This window comes from Sander vitreus, chromosome 2, assembly GCF_031162955.1.
Source record: "Sander vitreus isolate 19-12246 chromosome 2, sanVit1, whole genome shotgun sequence".
Lineage (NCBI taxonomy): Eukaryota > Metazoa > Chordata > Actinopteri > Perciformes > Percidae > Sander > Sander vitreus.
This window is the reverse complement of record NC_135856.1, coordinates 9,302,561-9,323,905: the sequence shown is the minus strand read 5'-3', so window position 1 is coordinate 9,323,905 and position 21,345 is coordinate 9,302,561. Positions and strand designations below refer to the sequence as shown.

Here is a 21,345-nt window from a genome sequence, read left to right as displayed (position 1 = left end):
GATCTGCCATTGCTGATAAGTGATCAACTGATGACTTCTCCTTCTCCTGTTAAACTGATTATATGCTGCACTGCAAATCCACACTGACTCGAAAACTTGCGTACACGAGTTCAGACCAGACGTGAGATTTTTTTGCAGCCTACGCTCACGTTAAAATTGATAAATGCCTTGCTTTGCGTAGGAATTGGCGGACGCCCGTCCTACGCCTGTTTTAGGTCGTACGCACGTTTCATAAATGAGGGCCAATAAGTGGCGTATGTATGACACGCCAATTTGTATGCCATTTTGGCGTGTTATCAAGACGCATAATCGCTTTTCAGAAGGTTGGGTTTAGGAAGACAATAACAGGGTTGGGTTTAGGAAAAGAAGAAAGCGACGGTTGGATTTAGAAACGTGACACGTGGGACACGATCCCCGGTCTCCTGGGTGAAAGTCCTGTGTTTCCACCCCGTGTGCCCCATCCACCACCCCGACCAACCTCCCTATGCAGATTTTCGGGCTTTCATACTACTCACTACGGCGTAAATTGACACACAATCGCAAGGTAATGTAAGTCAATGGAGGCCAAACGGCGTTGATAAACACGCTAAAAAGCGATTATGCGTCTTGGTAACACGCCAAAATGGCCTATGAATTAAGATCAGTCTGAATAAAGGCACAATCCTTGAAACAGAACCAAATAAAATTTTCTTTTATTACATTTTTATTTTTAAGTAATTTGAAAATCACTTTTATCACTTTTGTTTGACTGCAGCAAACATAAAGTTGTATGGTGTGAAATTAAGCTCAATGCTTCACAACAAACTAACAGAAAACAGAGTAAGGGTTGAACATAAAACAAGTGTTTTTGGCCTGAAACTCTTGATTCCATTTACAAGCGTTTCCCCATAACACACAACAGTTTCAAAAGAAAATCTTCAGTTGTTTTAGTCACTGTTCGTATCAATACTCTAACAAAAAAAGATTTTTTGAATTTAATTCAATTCAATGTGTAATTGAGAAACTTCTATTTTCACTAAAAACACAATATGAGTTAGATAATAGAGCCATTTTAATTGTTCTGAAGCTGAATGATGAAATGTCTTATGGATTTAACATCATTGGCACAGTTGGTGCTGAGCACACATTGCCAACCTTTCCTTTTCGCAATGTGGCTGCTGGCTTATCAGAGAATTACAATAACTATTCATTTTACACCCTCTTTTGGAAACAGAATGATGGTGCCACAGTAGTATATTACTGTGCAGTTCCATAGTACCATTGTTAAAAGAAAGCCCTACCCTACATGTGTTATCTCCGCTGGTATAATAATTGTATTCATTGTAAAAAATTATTTATCATCTCAGTAACACACTAAGTTAATTGTGCCCTAATAACATATGTAAAACATGAAATGGAGTGGTAACCATCTTTCCTGTAATCAGTGAGACCACTCACAATGATCCCTGTTGGAGACAGATCAATAAAGTGGTGAAATATTACTGATACATTTATGTGACTGATCTGTTTCTCGTGGCTGTGAAAAACTGAATCAAATTGGATTAAAAAAGCTAAAGAACGTCTTCACTAGGACAGTGTTATATCAGTCTGAGCCAAAATCTGGTGTCTGTAAAAGCATAAAATTGGAATATGGGTTTTGGGTGTTAAGTTGGCCAAAATGACAGGGCCAGACTGGCCTCCTAAGCCTCTTTTTGAGCTTGGAAAAACCCTTAGACAGACAAAGTGTAAAAGCCACCATTTAAGGTAACAACTGAGCCTCCAAGGAGGCTGGAAATGTTTTCACTTTAAAGCCACATGTTGTGTTTAATACTAATCAAGCTAATCAAAAGCACACTATAGACACAGTGGGGGGTTACAATCCAAAATGAAAAGCCACCATCTTGAAAAGCATTAAGCTTTCTACTGTAAGATGAATACTGGCATCAAAGGAGAGCACATCTGTGTGCATTTTTTTTTAACGATGACCATTGATTATCAATAATGATGGTATTTACTTTTAAAAAGGAACAGAGGCTTTAAAGCAGCACTAATCAATTTTTTTTATATATAATTAATCACATAACTATTGTATATGTGATGTTAAAGTGTTGCTTGTAGTTGATGAAACCACAGGGAATTATCACCCAACTCTGCAGTTCCTCTCCGCTCTATGGAGTGTTTTAGCATCTATCATTGTTTTGGTTTTCTTGCACGCAAATGTACTGTTTAGGTTCAGTCTCACCACTCTCATCAACCTCGTTTCCAGCCACAATAGGCAGCTGTTTTAAGTGAGAAGGCGCTGATAAACCCAGTGTGTGCTACCTGCTCGCCAATACAGTAGGGAGACCATAGACCATAAAAAACATGGATGTAATCTCTGTGACGTCACCTAAAGGTTTGCCATTGTGAAGCTCAGTGTGGACGGCTCAGTGTGGACGGCTCAGTGTGGGCGGCTCAGTGTGGGCGGCTCCGGCCTACAGTCTATGCACGCCCCCTGTCACTGCAGCCACCTGTCACTCAAAACGGCTGTGATGAAATCAGGGGTCTTCAATGTTTTTTAGGCCAAGGACCCTTAGCTGAAAAATGAAGTTGCATTAAACTGGGCCGGATGGATGAAAATTAATGGCAGTGGATTCACTGCCACAATGCTTAAAGGATAACTACCGGGTTGGTTTTTTTTCAACCTGGACCCTATTTTCCTGTTGTTGTGTCTAAGTGACTGATGGGAACAACAATCTTTGAAATTGGTCCAGTATTAAGCGAGATCGCTGCAATCGGGCAGCTGCAAAACAAGCTACAATGTAAGTTAATAGGGCAATTTTCCAGCTTCTATTTACCTTCACAAAAGTGCTCGTTTTGCCACTGACAGGCTCAGATTAATAGTCTAAGTGTCTGACAACATTATGGAAAGGATTTCTAAGTAGGTCGACCTTTCTTTTAAAGAGTAAGATCCATTTTTAAAACTTAAAAACATTTAGTATTGCTTTTTTAAATGGAGTCTGGTGGGTTTAGCGCTAGCGACTTCAGAGCTGTTTCTGGTTAAACAGAAAGGTCTCAAAGAGGTTTTAAAGGTCTATCTCTGAAGGGATCCTTTCCATAATGTTGTCAGACACTTAGAATATTAATCTTAGCCTGTCAGTGGCAAAACAAGCACTTTTGTGAAGGTAAATACAAGCTGAACAATTTCCCTATTAACTTACATTGTAGCTTGTTTCGCAGCTACCGACTGCAGCGATATTGCTTAATACTGGACCAATGTCAAAGATTGTTGTTCCCATCAGTCACTTAGACACAACAACATAGGGAAATAGGGTTGAAAAAAAAACCTCTAAGTTCAACTGGATGGCTGCTATAGTGGCTACCTAGTATGTTTATCTTCAATGTGTAAATTAAATGGGTTTTTTTTTTCACAAATAGGCCAATTTATCTTTGTTATTACAATGTTCAGACATTTAAATTTTTTAGAAAAGAAACTTTAAAAAAAAATAATTTTAAAACATAATTTGGCAGCCCCCCTGCACCAACTCTGAGAACCCCCTAGGGGTCACGGACCCCCTGTTCAATATCTCTGCCCTAAATTATGCAGAACTTTAAGCCTTAATATAATTTAAACTGGTGAGTTATATAAAAATTCACCACACAGTTGTTATGAAGAGGATACTTAGCTATAGCTATTGTACTATGCTGTAAACATGTTTATACCTGCTTTAAAATTGGTCATTTTGATTTAATTATTTTCAGCCCGGGGGAGTGGTGCTTGTTGGAGACTAGCTAATAAACAGAGTCGAGCATTCAGCAGCTAAAGAGACATTTTCCTCAGAAGTTGTTGAAGACCAGCTAGCAGACAGCTAAAGGCACTTATTCAGCTTGTTATGCTGTCGTCGAGGGGCTAACAAATTCAATGAATGCAGCCATAAGAATACTTGATTGTTTATACAATCAATTTTAGTCGTTATCAGTGAAGAGAACATCAGGTGTTTTACAGTAGACCTGTGTATTACCAACACATAAGCCTAAAAACCGATTTGGTTATCGAGCCAATGGAAATTACTAAGCAGTAACATAAGAACATTATTTTACCTCTTCACAGATGCATCTTTCCCCAAATCGATTAGCTTTCATGTCAAAATATGACTGTTACATTCATCATAGGTAGCTAAGCCAGAGACATATAGACTGTGTCGGAGGTGTGACTAACTGCCAATACAGCTCAACAAAAGCCATAAATGACTTAACATCCCTTTAACCTTGATCTCCCCCCATCTGTTATACGAATAATGCCAATAATAGAATTCTGCTTAGCCGAAAATTATCTAAACAAAATGTAAATGGTATAAAAGACGTTTCTTTTTTAGTATACTGCACACTGAATAAGATCTGAAAGGCAATATTCAAAGTATCACTGAATGGCTAACATAATACAAAATAAAACTGTGAAAAGTGAAAAAAAAACTAACATCAGGTAACATAACAACATTAATTCAAACACCCTTATAAAGAATAAAAGTTCAAAAAGCCATTTTCATCAACCATCCAGCTGGTCCATCTGTCTGCAACAGAGGCATTTGGGATATGTGACTATTTTGACAGATTTGTTGATTAAAATAGAAACATGAAATGCTGCTTCTAAAGGTGGCAATTTCCTGGTTGGTTCTATTATGCTTGTCATTCCGTTAAATCCACCCTGAAACCTCCTCTTAAGTAGGATAAAGATTATCCTGATTTTCAGCATCAAAACTATCTGCCTTTGAGTCAGATAGGAGTTTAAGATTGATTAAAACTAGGATTTGATTAATCCTAGCATGAGAAACGATTATTATTTTTCAGGTTTGAAACTCCCCAATTTTCAGATCTATTCCAATCCGATTACTTAAATCTTATCAAAAAGTTTGGTTGGAACTGGATAGGGCTTTGACTCCGAACTTCGATATTCAAATATAATTTGAATATTAAAATAGATATTGATATTCGAACGAATATTAGGCAGCCCTTAATATTCGAATTTCGAACTTGTTATGGGCATTATTCTTTTGTAAATGTTTGCTTGTAAACGTTGTTTTCAATTCAGATTCCGAGGCTTTTTCACGCATTTCAAAATGTAACTCTCGCTCGGCCGTAGCGTGGTAGCATTGCATTTCCTCCCCGACTCATTTCCTGGTTCTCCTTCTCCATTAACAACATGAAATCAAGGAGAGGGTTAACTTTTCCTGCTCCAGATTTCACCGTGGTCAGAAAGAACAGGGGAGACACTTTGTTTCTCTCACTCACTCACTCTGAAGCTACCGGTAATCACCGTCACTCTCTCACTCTAACACACACTCCCCACACACCCACACACACACGCGGCTCGACGCACACACCAGCGCAAAAGTATAAACATCAGACCACTTACGTAGGCTACGGTTAAATATCCGACCTTCCTGTTGAAAGCATACTGTTTGTATTTAATCTAGGGTCTGACTTTTAATACAAAAATTAGTTAATTTTTCTAACATTAAACAGGTGAGTGGTTCACTGATGATTAAAGAAAAATTATTTATTAATTGTAACATAGAAACAGACTATGTTAAAAACTAATTTTCAAATTATGTAAACCACTGAATACTTGTTTTAAAGGCATGAAATGGTCAAATATACAGAAGTAGAGCATCATCACAAAACGACTGCCCTACTTCAATCTAAAAATATCAGTTCAAAAACCTGTATTAGTCAAACCATACTTAATATCGCTATGGCTCACTAACTCATTAAATGAGACCACCAACTGTGTTTTGATTAAATGATTAAACCTAGCACGTTCTTAAGAGGCTTTTGGGTTATTAACTTGTGTCTGAGACGGCACTATCAAACATCAATATACATAAGACCAGTGGGGGTCAAACAACTCCTTATCATATGTCACTCAGTCCTTTTCACTGGTAATTACTAGGAACCGAAAAATGAAAACGCTCATTTTCATCCTCTCAAGCCTCATGTGAGCACCATTTGACCTGTGATTATTACAGAGACAGAAACTGTGAAGGCAGGGCATCAAAAATGTGCTCAATGTATTTGCCACTAAAAGTTAAATGTAGCCAAATCTTGGTGGTGGATGTGGTCAGTACAAGATTATCTGGCGCAATGCAGTACAGGCACGGTAGCAGGTTTAACTGACTTTAAAGAAAGTGCTTACTCAGCAGATGACAGGTGAAGCTAAAGGCCACGCCAGAGGCTTCGTGGCTGCACACAATTTGGCTGTTAATATTCTAGGCAGATATTTTCTAACATGCAGTTTGTCAACTTCAGTGGATAGTGAGCTCCAACCAAAAATACTGTGCAGAAAAGGGGTTTATTTGCTGTAGCTCTTATCTCAGGATATGTCAATACCTCCTTCAGGACAAATACAGCTACAACGCAGGGCAGGAGGGTGCATATTCCACCCACAGGTTCTATGGCTTTTCTCTTTTTTAAGAGTCTTTATAATTATTCTTCATACGCTCTAGGTTGCAATCTTGTGTGTTTACTCCTACCTAAAATCCTCTCTATGTTCGTGGAAAAAGGAGGAGAAAAAAAAGGAGAGGATATGAGGATTCGTAGATGGTTTTATTCTAGTATTTGTGACTTAAATGCATTTAAAATAACCTGAAAGATACCAGAGCAATATTCTCAGTAATGATGTGTTATCATCAAACAGCCATTCTTAAGGTAAATCGATTAGTTGATAAGCTATTCTTTGACTATATGTCAGTAAATGCACAAGAATAATTGCAATACTTTTGGACCACCGAGGTCAAAACTATGTATTTTTAATGAAAATAAAAAAAGATTTGTGCAGAAATGCTCTTTGAACCTTTCCCCACTTGCAGGCATTTGTAGATTTTGGGCTAATGTTGGGCTCTAGCTCTATAAATGTCTTGCATACAATTAAAAACCAAGGATGACACAGTGCCTGATTGCTCACCTTTTGCAGCCTTTAATCTGCAAGAATCCTCTCTGAATATGCTCTTTTAAAAAAAGATGTTTAACAACTTTTGGATCTTTGTTACCAGCATATAAAACTCAACGTCTGTGTGAATATCACAAGTTCCACTTAGGTGCTATTGAAATAATCTCAAGAGGGCCACTGTGTTAAAGGCAGCACAGTAACATGTTGAGAACAGCACATTTAATGTGAGGGATTAAATAGCTTTAACTGCAGGGAAACAGAACAACACAGTCTCACTTCTGACTACACTGACAAGCTGCTTCGAGACAATGAATTCTGAACTACAGTACCTGCTTTGCCAACAATGGGGATGGTTCAGTGAACAGCTCAGTGAGATGCATCTCGACATAATTTCAACACTATGTCACGCTGGAGCCAAAATGGAACTCAGAATATGGTATGCATCTGATCACTGAGAATTTTTCATTTCTATGCTTTTCCTGTTTGGCTTTGTTTCAGTAGTTAGTTAATAGCCGGCTGTGAGAGATGAAAATGCAATGCCCAACTGAGCAGGAACCACTCTCTGGAGTGATGACAAAAAAAGAAAGTGAATAGAAAAGATCTACTATAAAATACTGTAAAGTTTTTAAGGTGTTATGACATCACACCCAGAATTTATTGTGGCTTTGCACAAGATATTTATATTAATGAAGACAGCAACAGCTCTCGACATTCACTGCTCCCACTCTACTGCGTTTATGCCCTACAGAGTTGATCTCCTTTTGTGTCATCCCACTATTCAAGAAAATAGGCTAGGCTTACTGCTGAGCACATCCACAGTCTCTTTCCCCAGTTCTCTACAAAATCACAATGAGTCTGGTATGGCATGAATGATAATTTGCCCTAAATGATCATGATACATTTAGACACACACTATTTAGCATTAAAAATAAGGGTGGTTTTATGCCACCGGGAATGATTAGTGATATGGAAATTATAGGAATTAGGGTCATGTCAGATAAGTCAAACTCTTACAGTTAACCCCCATGTAACATCTGTGTGTGAGTGTGTGTGATGGCTTTCATGTCCCTTAGAGGAGGCAAAGACACTTCCGTGTCAGACTTGGCACGGGAAGCAGGAGGAAAACGGAAGAAAATGTGTTTCTACAACGTGACTGCATTCAAAGCCTGAACACTGTAATTTGAGATATGAATTCATTACACGGCCTCTCATCAGTAGCCGGGGTTAATGTGATGCAACAGCGCCGCTTAGCGTCCCACAGCGCCCTGTCTCTGGCTGTTGTGTTTCTCCCTTGATCACCGTTACTGGCCGCGGTCCTTACCTTCGTTGTCACAAAGCGTGGCTGCTGCAGGTTTGCCGTCGCGGAGGTTTTGCGCCTTCTTCTTCGGAGTCCGTGCGATGAATGCTGAGTTCTACTGCCGTGGTCTGAGGGCCCGTGCAGGCAGCCACCATGACCTGTCCGTTTACTGGCATTTTGGTTCCTTCTCACAGCGTCAGTGAAACCAGAGGAAAAGTGTTCAAACTTGATCTGAAAAAACACGACAATTGAAAATGTTATATTGCATCGCACCACTGCGCAGACTTGTTGAATTTGCTGTGGAAACATTTTAACAATGTTTAGTTTTAATTAGATCAAATAATAGGCCTACTAGCTCAGTTCTGTGTGTGTGTGTGTGTGTGTGTGTGTGTGTGTGTGTGTGTGTGTGTGTGTGTGTGTGTGTGTGTGTGTGTGTTATCTTGTATGTTTGTGTACGTGGGAGTACAATTGCTTGTGTGTGCCTCTTATTGGGGATGCTGAGACGCAGGCTAATTGGATGGATTATGGAAAGCTCGTGACGAAAACACAAGTTAAATTCAAAGGTAGGATGGTGAAAAAGACAAAATAGTACTCTCTGTGTGTGTGTGTGTGTGTGTGTGTGTGTGTGTGTGTGTGTGTGTGTGTGTGTGTGTGTGTGTGTGTCTCAGAGAGAGAGATTGGGGTAGCGTTAAAAACAGCCTGTGGCTGTTTAGCGAATATTCCCCTCACGCTCCTCTCTCCGGTGCAGGGCTCGTCTATGTAGGGCATGCAGCAGGTTGTGTGTCGGGGACTCGGACGAACGAAGGAGCGGAGTGAGGAACACAAACCAGCCACCCCGCCTCTGCTCCACTTTGAGAGGAGAGTGAGTGTGCGGCAGATATTAAACCACTGAACCCCGACAATTGCTGCTCAGTATCCGCGTCACCTACGAGAGGAGAGAGTTAGTTCTAAGCTAAGCCAAAAAAAAGCATAGGCTACTAATTAGGCTAACTCACCCCATTCCCGTGACACATCTCTCCAGGCGGCCAGGTGGAGATGACATTGCAGCCTGTTACTCCATTCGGGTGCCCTCGGCAGGAGTGTGAATCACATACGACTCTTCTCCGTCAAATTAATCCATCAATTTCTCCTCCATCCAGTCCCCCCAAAAACACACCACCGCACGGATAAATCCACCTGTCTGCCTCTGAAGACCTCCACCAGCACCTCACCCCCGGTAGATAGGTAGTATTCCTCTCGGTTAATGTGTCAAACACCGTTCATTCAACGGTGGAGATGGACTGGGAAAAGGGGGAATAAAAAAGCCGTTGAAGTGCGGGGATCAGTTAGACTCTACAATCCAAAATAGCCGTTGGTTTGGAATCTCCAGCGGCAGCCCGGCGCGTTCCGCAGTGGCTCGTGGACAGGTCCGCGCGCCTCCTCCTCTCCTCCTCGCGCCGCTCGCGGATTCTTGAAGACTGAAGGGGGGATTCCGTCACAAATAACATCAAAACGCGCACACACGCACACACGCGCACACTTTCTCCCTCTCTCTTTTCTCACTCACCCTCTCCCTTACGCGCGCTTCGAACGAGCACTGCACTCCAAAAACAACCTCAACAATTCGGAACAAGTTTAAACGGCTCGAGTTATTTTTGTAGCTTTCTACGCCGCACGACAGAGGTGATGCTCCGGCAGCCGACCGAGCGCCCGGGCGGAGAGAAATAAGGAAATATTCTCCGGCAGTCTCTTTACCCCGCATCCCGCCGCCCGCCGCCCACGCTTCGCTGGCTGAAGGTACTTACACATCAGCCTAGTTAATTAAACATATGGGCAACGGGCCTGAATGAGAGAAGGATGGTGAAGGGGAGAGGCGGGGTGGTGGCGGGGGGGATGAATTGGGTGACTTCATCTTCCCATTATAAAATATCAAAAAGATATGTGGCGAGTTAAGAGGGCGCGCGCTATGGACATTTGGGACAAAAAAGCGACTTCAACTTCACAGTTCGTTAAAACTGATATGTCTCTTCTTCTCCTCTGCCTCTCTCGGGATTTTCTGTCTCTCCGCGTGTCGCTTTTTCTGGCGTGTCTTCTCCAAAAAAATGAAGACGCAACAGAGGTATGGCGCACACCATCATTTGTCGTTTATGGCATCACCTGGTGCCACCTCGCCAAAAGAAACAGCGTGCGCGCGCCTATCTCTCTATCTCTTTCTCCCCGTGCGTGCGTGTGTGTGTGTGTGTGTGTGTGTGTGTGTGTGTGTGTGTCGCGCCTCTGCTCCTCAGAGCATCCACTGCGCACAGATAAAACATTTCAATATCCGCTGAACTGTTGTAACGATCCTGTTGCCCCCCCCCCCCTTCCCCAAAATTAAAATACTGATTGCTTCAAAATTACTCCACCGAAACGTTTATTGCTGATGAAGTTCATGTTCCCTCATCAGCGCCAGGGTTTGTTAAAAGCTGCGGGTAAGATAAGAGAGAATAGAGTTAACGCTAGTGAATTACACAGCCTCAATTAAATATAATTAGCAGATCAAAACTGCAGCACAGGGGGTCCTCAGGGAGCGCTGACACAACTCTCCCCTCGCTCTATCTGCATCTCCCTCTGAGTGTTCCCTTGGAGTCCCATTGCAGACAGATGGTGCATGGGGCCATGTTAGCAGGCCGGGGATCTACTAGGACTGGCTGTCATAAGCTGAGTTACACTTTGAAGCAAAAAAACAACGCAGCATAAGCAGACCAGAGGGCTTATTATAAAGGAAGACTTCACTTCCATCCTCTTCCTCCTCTGCCGCCACCTCCTCCTCCTCCTCCTCCTCCTCCTCCTCTATCCCTAGAATAAAAAATCTCAACCTGTTGAGGTCCTCTATCCTCCTCCGTCAGAGCCCGAGCCTCCCAGGCTTAGAATGAAAGGAACAGACAATTACATAACGTGGCTATAACAAAAAGGGAGACAGAAAACATTAGGAATGGATAGTGGTCTACGTTTCTTTTAAGGAAAAGAATCCTGGGGTTCCAAATATAATAGCTCTGCCTCTATTTCATACCATCATACCCACCACCATCTCCTCCTGCCATTTACCCATTAGAGGCGTCCTACCAGGACACCCCTTTGGGAACTGTAGAGAATGTTGTGCAGTGCCATTAACGGTGGCTTTCTTTTTTTAGTCTAACCAACAATTAGCCCCAATAGAGTATGGCTAAGCTTGTGTTATTCTATATTTAAACATTAAAGCTGTTTCCAAGGAAATCAAATCTACATTCTTCCGTTCCACGATAAAGAAGCTTTTAAAATTTGTCCTTTTCTTTAAATATAAACTCAATCAAGGGTAAGCATGCCTGCAGATCTCCCTATAGTAATTTCTGGTACATGACCTTTTTCAGGATTCTGGTGGAGCACAGTCTTGAGGATCTCTCTCTCTCTCTCTCATTTAGTATGCATTCATCCGGTGCCCACCAGCACAACACTTGGATAGTATAGTGAGTCAGCTCTGCCCTGTTTGTAGACAGTTGTTGGTCCACAGTGTTGGAATTCTCTGAACATGCGTCCCTGTTATTATAACTCATTTATAACCGATGGGCTCAGTCGTCATACATCTTTCATGGGCCAATAGCACATTGAACAGAAGTTACCCAGGTATTTCGTGGTGCAGAGACGATGACAGACACTCCCTCACATGCAGACACCCAGCTCAGGTTCAAATCTGGCTCCCAGCATCCAAATACCCCATTGAGCCAGCTGCCTCTACCTCTTCATTCCCGCTGTCCGATTACATTTCACAAGGCTGTTGCTAATAGCTCATACCAGTCTGTGATTATAGCATATTTGAAAAACAAAGGAGACCCATTATCACTGAAGTTCGTCAAGAATGTGCTAACTATTTTGTTATTACTCTGTATAATTATTGAAGACAAAAGCTCATTCCACTAATGTTGTTTGGCTAATAGTCAAAGCCCAGTACTGGAAGGAATCAGAGGAAAGGAAAAAGAGTCCAATTAAAGCAGCTCCAACTAGGAAACCAGCAGGCAGGCTCACAAACAAACTGATAAATAAATATATAAATGAATAAATAAATAAATAAATAAATTACAGGGAAGAGAAAACGATTACACAAGGCCTCTGACAAAAATGATGTGGGCAATTTTTGTATCCATGGTAACTGACTTTTTCAGAGTGTCACCACTTTTGTTTTGGTAGAAGTGCAAGCCTTGCATTCCTGATACATATGGTTTATGTTTTGCAAACTGTGCTGGACTACACAAGTCCCCATTCATAAACAACTGGCCACGCTAACTGCTACAGGATGCCAGCCACTCCAGACTGATGTGCTGATCACACCTACCCAGCACCCACAGCCCTGCTGCAGCCAGCTCGCTGCTGATGCAACTATGGAAATCTTAACACACACTGCTAATTAGCTGCATAGCTAACTGAAGTCCGGTCCATAAAAGCCTATAACTGTTAACTTTGCTTAAAAAATCTTTAGTTAGAAGCACATTGTTTCCATGACAACAAGATCTGATGGCATACATTGGATTGGATTTTTACTATCGATTTTGTATGTGTTTTTAAGAAACTACCTTACAGTAGTTCCAGTAGAAACTCAGACTTTAAATGGATTAGCATCTTCATACCAGCACACAGTATGGCTTATCTGATCATCAGGAATTTGATTTCACAGGCAAACAATAGAAATCCACAAAAATATGATTCACTGTATGCAACTGGAAGTAAGCTGGTTGGTAAAGAAACTAGGTGGGCTGCGTTCGTTCCGATGACTGTATGATAAGCCTACAAGATACATTTCTGTCTTTTATACAATGATCTTGACTTCTTTTTTTTTTTCTTCCGACTGAGACACTGCCATAGCAAAGACATTGCATTGTAGCTACAGTACATGGCTTTAAATAGACTCAGGAAATGAATCACTCGGTCAATAAATGGCAACAAAATAAACAGAAATGTATTCAAGGCTCTCTATGTGGAACAGAACGGTGTGATAGCTGGCATTTACCAAGCTATAGATATTCTCTCTCTCTTGTCTGTCTTACTTTGTCTCCCTTCCTCTCTTGCACTCTCCAGCCTCTCTCGCCCACAGAGAGTGGGTGACCTGGAATGAGCACTCCTACAGACAGCAGTGCTTCCTACAGCCAGACAGGGGCAGTATGTAGTGCTTGGATCTCAGGCCAGCTTTAGGCTGACTCTAAAGGGTCTACCTTAGCAATATCATCACCCCCATTTAAATGTATAGGCACATTTGAAAACCACTCATCTCAGAAACTGATAGGTGGTTACTCCCTGTCACAGTGCTGATCACAGTGAAAAGTTCACGAGTGTAGCCGCCAAATCAATTAGTTGGGAGTGATGCACTGCTGTGTCTTTTTCACTTGGCCACACCAGCAATTATCCTTAGCTTGAAAAGGTCAGTCGATTAATTAATAATTTATTTAAAGAAAGGATTTAGAGAGTTTTCATGAAAATAGAAATAGTTGGTCCTATTTTTAACAAAAAACAGAACCATTTTTGTCTGAAATAGGTGATCTAAATGTGCATATATATGAAAATCTCTTCATTAATAAGGACCATTTTAAGAAAGTGAGTGTACTTTAAGTGAATCAGCACAGGGAAGTTTAGGGATTTGAATAATTCATATTTTGAATAACTTTAGGGCCAAATGTAATAATATATATTATAAGAATTGGACTTAGTTAAGTTGACTTTCCAAATGTATGAATCCATTAATCTTGGGGTGGTTTTGAAATAAATGAAGAAAAAAAACATGCATGAAAAGTCAAAAAAGGCAACACTCTTAAATTAATTAGAAATTTTGGGAAATATGCTTTTCTTCTGCTTTTTGAAGATATAGCCGGCAGTCGGTTAGCTTAGTAAAAAGACTGGAAACAGTGGAAAACAGCTATCCTGGCACTGTGCAATGGCCATAAAAGCCATCTACTGGTACTTCTAAAGCCATACAAAAATCAGTGTAAAAGTGTAAAATTGAAAAATATTGCAGGGAATTATGTGCCGGACTATTTCTTCCTGTCTTGGGGTGTCTGTGATGTTGCCAGGCAACCAACCAGTGGAGACTCAAAGGAATGTTACCGCACTTGTCCAGAAAGGTGAAAGAAAGGAAGAAAAGGTGAAAGATAGTCTGGCACATTACCCGCAATAAAAACCACAAATTGATGTTTTTACACAATTTTTGCACGGATTACACAAACAAGATATATAACATATGTGAGCTGCTAGGCAGGTTTTGTTACATATAGACAGAGCCAGGCCAGCCGTTTCCAGTCTATATACTAAGCTAAGATATAGCTGCTGGCTGTAGCTTCAAATTACCGTACAGACATGGAAGTGTTCTTCTCATCTAACGCTCAGGACAAAAGCAAATAAGCGTAGTTTCTAAATGGTCAAACTATTCCATTGACATGTAAGAACTAACCTGCACATTTCATGAAGTCTTTACTCTAACTTGGGCATCCAACAGTGCCAACAACTTGACAATCACAACAGTCATATGGAGGTCAGAGGTCAACTGCTGCTGCAGCATGGCATCGTGATTGTGCACATAGAGTACACTGACTCCTTAATATGACCCACCTCGAGTAACAACCTGCAACACACAAATATGCAGAAATAATGTCATCCAGTTGATCTGGGAAAGTACACATTTAGACTGTTGGTTCATTTGCACTTTAAGCACCAGGGCACAATCTGGTACCCAATTTGACAGCTCGGAAATCTACAAGAAATCCCATTTGTACAGTATATTCAGGGTGTTAAATTCTTAGGGTGCTCAGAGTGTACATTGGGCATTTTGGCTAAGGAGTTGGTGCAATGGAGCATTTCAATGTTGAAGGCTGTAGCCAAATCAAACTAATTGACCCAGTCCACAGAACAATTTAAAATAGCTCATCTCGAGGCTGTAACTTTTTATGGCCTATTATCAGCATAGCCAGAGGGTGCATTAAATATCTTACTGGCAATAACAAACCTCAGAGATTGAAGCATTGTTCATTTTCAGATGGGATCTCAAAGTATGACCTCTAAATAGAAGATATCATGAAATGTTTAAATAAATATATATAATATATATATATATATATATATATATATATATATATATATATATTACAGGTGGAAAAACTGGAAACTTGGCTATGTTTGTTTTTCAGCGATTGTTAAGCATAAGTAAGGCTGTGTGTCTGTTAGCACACAGCATCAACACCAGTGTGATACTCAATGAAAGTGGGATTGAACATGTAAACCTGCAAATATTTACAGCTGAACTGTGCCACTCCAGTGATGCATTTTTAGGTCCCCCTTGAGTTCCTAAAAGCCACAAGCACACTTGTTTCACTTGTTTTCCATTAACTCAAACTGAAGAGAAAAAAAAATCCATGATATAATCATTTCAATCAGCAGATTTGCTTACATGTTTAGTGTTAATAGATTACAATGGGATAGCCTTTATCTGGGGATAATGCCTGATTATGGGGATGAATCCAATAATCAGACAATAGCATAAACTCCCAGCTTGGCCATCAGCCAACTGCTGATCGAGTCTTTATCCTGGTGGTGGGGAATGCTTGTGGTTGGATGCTGGCATCAGCACATTAAGGTTAAAGGTCCCATGGCATGACAATTTCACTTTATGAGGTTTTTTAACATTAATATGAGTTCCCCCAGCCTGCCTATGGTCCCCCAGTGGCTAGAAATGGTGATAGGTGTAAGCCTGAGCCCTGGGTATCCTGCTCTGCCTTTGAGAAAATGAAAGCTCAGATGGGCCGATCTGGAATCTTGCTCCGGATTTCGGGAAAGAGACTTCAGATACAGTATTAGGGGACCACTAAGGCCTATATAAAAGCATCCAAAAAGCAGCATGTCATAGGACCTTTAATAAAGACCACAATGATACATTTTTGGCTCCTCTGTGGGTAAGTGAAACAAGCCTATTGTATTTTGAAAGTCTTACTGAGAGCAATTATTGAAAGAGTAAAGAAGAAATAATGGAGAATTAAGTTGTGTTATTAACTTGAGGCAAATCGTGATTGTACATTCAGTTAACTCTGAAATACTGTCATATTTCATTTTTAAAAAGATCTTGTGTTACACTGATCGCACCTGCTGCCACACAGCCGATGTAAATGTTGCTAACTCTCCTGCACACACACAAACATCTTAGTTTTTACATTTTTCCAGTCACACTGATTGTCTTTAGTTTGCCCTGAGTCAATTTCTATTTCTTTGAGTTACCAATGCTGAGGGTGCCGCTGTTGCTTGTTGCTCATCTTCATTGCTAATATTTTGCACTACTAGTATTTTGCAGCCCATTTCATACACTAAGGTTTAAATGTTTTATTGAATTGTCTTAATGTGTCTTGTAGATTTGCAGGTGCCCGTCTTTGATTGGAGGCCGGCCCTGTGAAGACAAACACATACACTTAAGATTAGCTAGTTTGTTTACCTCTACAAAATGTGTTTGTTGTGGTATAATCTTAGGTTGTAGGTTAACTGTTGATTGTGCAATAGTATAATGTGAAATGTTTGTGTTCAAGTTACTTACCTCTGTTGTATCTCCTCTCCAGGGTGTTCGGGCTACAAGAGTCTCCGGGTTATCGAGCACCATTTTAAAGGTTCCGGGACATACCATGTATTAATTAGTGAAGGAGTATTGGTGTGCTTTGATCTGCTGCTCAGGCTTTCTATGATTGTATCTGTAATGGGTCACATAAATTAGGATCATGTATTTATTGATTATTAAATACTTTGATTTACACTGATACACTGATTATTGATTGGATTATTTAGATTCGGGGAGTAAAACATGTATTTAATGTATTTGTTGTGGTTTGTTTAGTTTTGAGATCAAGTACATTGCATATTTTCCTACATTGTGGTAGGGTCAAGGGCATTGTCAGTGGCAGGCTATGTAAGGTGCGGTTGCTGTCAGGACCATATGCTTTTCATGCAGGAAATACAATCAAGAAAGAGGGGTCATGTTTCGCAGGATTACATAAGTTAGGACCAGAGGAAATCAGGTTCAAAGATGTCCTTGAAAGTGGGGTTTTGGTCCCTCACACACGCCTACAGTACATGCACTGTGGAGTAGATGTGCCACTCAATTTCAATTAAATAATCAGCTGACGAAGTTTACTAAGTGATAAATTGACAAATCAACAAGCATTTAATAATCCAAAAAAGTTCATTTCATTAATCAGTTAATAAATAGGCTAATAATTAAGCAATGATTTGTCAATTAAAAAAATAAACTGTTAAATAAAAAAATAAAAAAGATAAAATACTGAACGGAGGAGTTACTTTTAGTTGAGGGTTTTCTGGGGACAGTAAATTTATAAAAGGGTAACTTTATAGTAACCATCATTAATAAATGGTAAATTGATGGTTAATTACACTTTAATTAAGTTATTTCACTGTTAAACAATGAAATGTTGATTTATAATGTTTACGAATTATTAGTAATGTTATAATTAATGTTATTTTTTTTTCAATAGTTTAGTGTAATATAAAATAATTAGTTTATAAATAAATATATACACATCTGCTGCATCTCCTAAAGGACTATCATGCAGTATTACACATGGACAGAAACCCGCACACACACCTTTGTAAGGCTGTAACATTTTCTTGGCACATATGGTATGGTCAATGTGATCAGTGAAGGCCACATAAACATGGTTGCAGTGGGAATATTTGTCTCTTATGGAGCGCAGCACGTTTGCCACCTGCTGTGTAATCTTCTGTGAAACTTTGCACTATGATGGCCACTGGCCGACATTATCCTCATTATACCTCACCCGTGAGAACGGCACAAACAGGTTGTTACAGGCTGTCACATTGTTAGTGTCATTAGGGCTGCTATATCTTAGACGATAATAAAAAATTAAAAAAGTCTGGTGATTGAATAGACTGTTTATATGAGAAATGTGTGTGCAATTGTTTGTGTGGAGTAGTAAACTAGGGCTGTGTATAAAATCACTCCTTTGTTCACTCATTCACTACTCCCTATATAGTGGACACTCAATAGTTTAGTCAATAGTGAGCATTTATTGACACTTCAGACATTTACTTATCATTATCGTTTTATGTCATCACTGACAAATGTAGTCACAACTGTTATTTTGGTACCAGAAAGTAGTGTACATTGTATGGACACTACTTTTTTAGTTCCGTTGAAAGTTTGAGGGCACTACATAATTAGTCTCGCATTGCCAGACCTATCTCCACAGCGCTGTGGCGCTGTAAACATATTATTTGTAAATCTTTACAATCATTCCCCGAAAGAACCAAGCAGGCCTGCCTTATTGCACGGTCCACATTTTCTTCAAAATTTGCCATTTTGTGCATGTAGCTTGCTAGCTTGAAGTGCAACATACAGAGAGCGGAAGCTGACGGACAATTTTTGCCTGACACTGGGCATTGTGAATTTCTGACAGTGCTATATTTGTAGATATTTAAAAGTATGGTATTGGAAATTTTATAATTAACAGAGCCTGTCATTGTTGTACAGATCAATAAGTAAGTGCCCTTACAGCTAAGACTTGAACGTGCCAGGTTTGAAGTGGGCATTGCCCCAAATTGGAGAGAACTGGGACATTTGTAATGTTATTCCTAAAACCTTTTGCACTTAGCCAAACCAACCAAACCCAACCCCAATCTGACAAGTTGTTTGGAGTTTAAGTATTTAAAGGCAGAGCAGATGTTAAATCTCTTAACAGTCACATTGGAGTCCTCTGCTCTCACTGCTGGTAAACTTTCCTGTTAAACATGCTGATATACACACACAGAGAATATACACAGCAGTTAAGTCATTGGTCTGATTAAATTCACATAAGAAATAGTAACATTTGTAGAAATGTGTGTTTGTGAGTGCGTGAACAAGTGAATGTATCATGCCTAAATGAGGTGAACTCACTCCAGCTGTGTCTTGACTTTATCTCTGACGTTCTCCAGCTGCTCCTCACCACACCTAATCATTTACTCTTCACACAGAGGAGGGAGGGGGAGCAAGCGAGAATGACAGAGAAAGTAGTGAAAGTGTAGACAGCTTCCCCAAAATGTTAATGCTTATCAATTATGTTTTGAATTCAGTGCAAGTGTGGTGTATGTAAAATGTACTAAAGAAATACATGTGGTGGCTCCCTCTTCTCTGTATCCTGATTGTTGTTGCCTGTACATTTCTGCCTCTGGCAACAACACTCAGAGGCGTAGGTGGACTGACCATCATGAGTGGCCAACTGGGACCTGAAGGCCAGCAGTGAGCCGTGAGAGACCTATGCCTTCACCCATAGAGAGAGCGAGAGAGAGAGAGAGTGTGGGACGTAGGGGGTATTGAGTTCATCGCTGGTCCATGGTTCTCCCCTTCAAATTATTGTTTAGTTGCTGTAAATAGAAAAGTATGTATGACTAATGAATATGATACAACAGTCAACTAAGGAATCAAAGTTGTTCTGTAAAAATCAGAGGAAAAAGGCCATTTAAAACAGATAGAAGAACAACTGCGAACCAATGGATTTACAGTAATCACAGTGCAACCGGTAATTATCTTCATCTGATTAATAATTCAGTTTATCAATAAGCCTTTTTTACAACAGACATTTAGACGTAGGAAAGTAGTAGAAGAAATACAGGTGTTACTGCTAACATTTACAATGGGTCAGTTCTATTCAAGTATCCCAGTAAGTCATGACAGTGTGACAGTTAGCCAACATGCACAATACCAGGACCCTGAAACTGAAGCAGCTGAATGGAATTCAGCCATCAATCATTTTATTATTTACACCTGTGCTTTTCCTGCTGCAAAATATCGTCTATGAAAAAAAATGCACTAATTACTGCTGTCATCAAATTCATAATTCAATAAAACTACTGTCTTTTGGACGATTATTACACTTGATGGTGTTTTAAGCCTCCAGCGTCGCCTTCCAGGCAGCTAACCCTAACCTTAACCCTAAACCCTTGGGGGCTTAAAACACCAAACACCAATTATTACATTCACATAGCCAGATGTCTTCAGTTTCTACCAAACGTAACCCAAGTTTGTGTGGACCTTCAGACTTTATAGAGACTTTGACCCCAACTGGATTTTAGACTTTTGGCAGCCTGCCTGGTCCCTTGGTTCTGTTTGCCTCTGCTGACTGCCAAACTGTTTCCGACCTGTATCCTGCCTTTTGACTGCTAAAATATTCTTTTCTTTTATTACTCCTACATACTGACTCTGCTTCTGGTTCTCACTCCAGAATTGTTACACACTGATAACTGATTAATTTTAAGGCCGCAGAATCTGCCCAAAGTAGCGAGAGTAATGTGGTTAATTCTAAGAATTTAAAGTGTATTGCTTTTCATCCATTCTCTGCTGTGATTTTAGAGACTGACATTCCTCCATCACCCTGTCCACCAATTACCCTCAATGTGTTCCAGTTTTGTCCAGTCACCTGATCCTCCACCTGTCTGCATACTTGTACCTCATTACCCCATCAGCCCCACACTACATAAACTTTACCTGCCTAATAATTCTAGTCATTTTCCTGATTGTCTATTGCGGAATTGTATCTGCCTGTCTGTTTTTAGTGACTTGAACCCAGCTAGTTTTTGGACTATTGGCTGTCTGCCTGGTGCCTTCTGGTCTTGTATACCTCCGCTGACTGCCTACCTGTTGTTGACCTATATATTTTGCATTTCGACTACTAAAGCCTGCTTTTGTACTACTACTACTACTCCTATCTGCTGATATTGCCTCTGGGTCTCAATTCAGATCTGTTACAGTGATAATCTAAATGTCAAGGCTACGAAATGAAGATGTTTAGGGGACAGATCATGGAAGCCATGCCAACAAGAGTAATGTAGTTTAGTATTATAATGTACTGCTGTGATTTTAGACACTGCCCACTGTTTCCAGTCACCTGAAATCAACCTGAACCTCAGCCTACACTTTATATACCTGCCAAGTAATTCTAGTTCTTTTTCCACATTGCATCCTTGCTTTCTGTATCTACCTACCTGCCTGTATTAGTGACTGCTAAGTTTTGGACTTTTGGCTGCCTGCCTAATCTCTTCTGGTCTTGTTTGCCTCTACTGCCTACCAGTTGCTGACCTATATCTATCTATCTATCTATCTATCTATCTATCTATCTATCTA

At 40.2% G+C, this 21,345-nt stretch overlaps 1 protein-coding gene across 1 annotated transcript in view; it reads right to left on the bottom strand.

Annotated features, from left to right (window-relative positions):
* Positions 1-9,214, bottom strand: part of grin2ab (glutamate receptor, ionotropic, N-methyl D-aspartate 2A, b) — a 107,107-nt gene extending 97,893 nt beyond the window's left edge. The window contains exons 1-2 of the mRNA XM_078276358.1: positions 9,197-9,214; positions 8,226-8,432 (exon numbers count right to left, since the gene is read on the bottom strand). Coding sequence (XP_078132484.1) covers positions 8,226-8,432; positions 9,197-9,214 — 225 coding nt within the window. The remainder of the gene's footprint in view (positions 1-8,225; positions 8,433-9,196) is intronic.
* Positions 9,215-21,345: the final 12,131 nt, after the last annotated feature.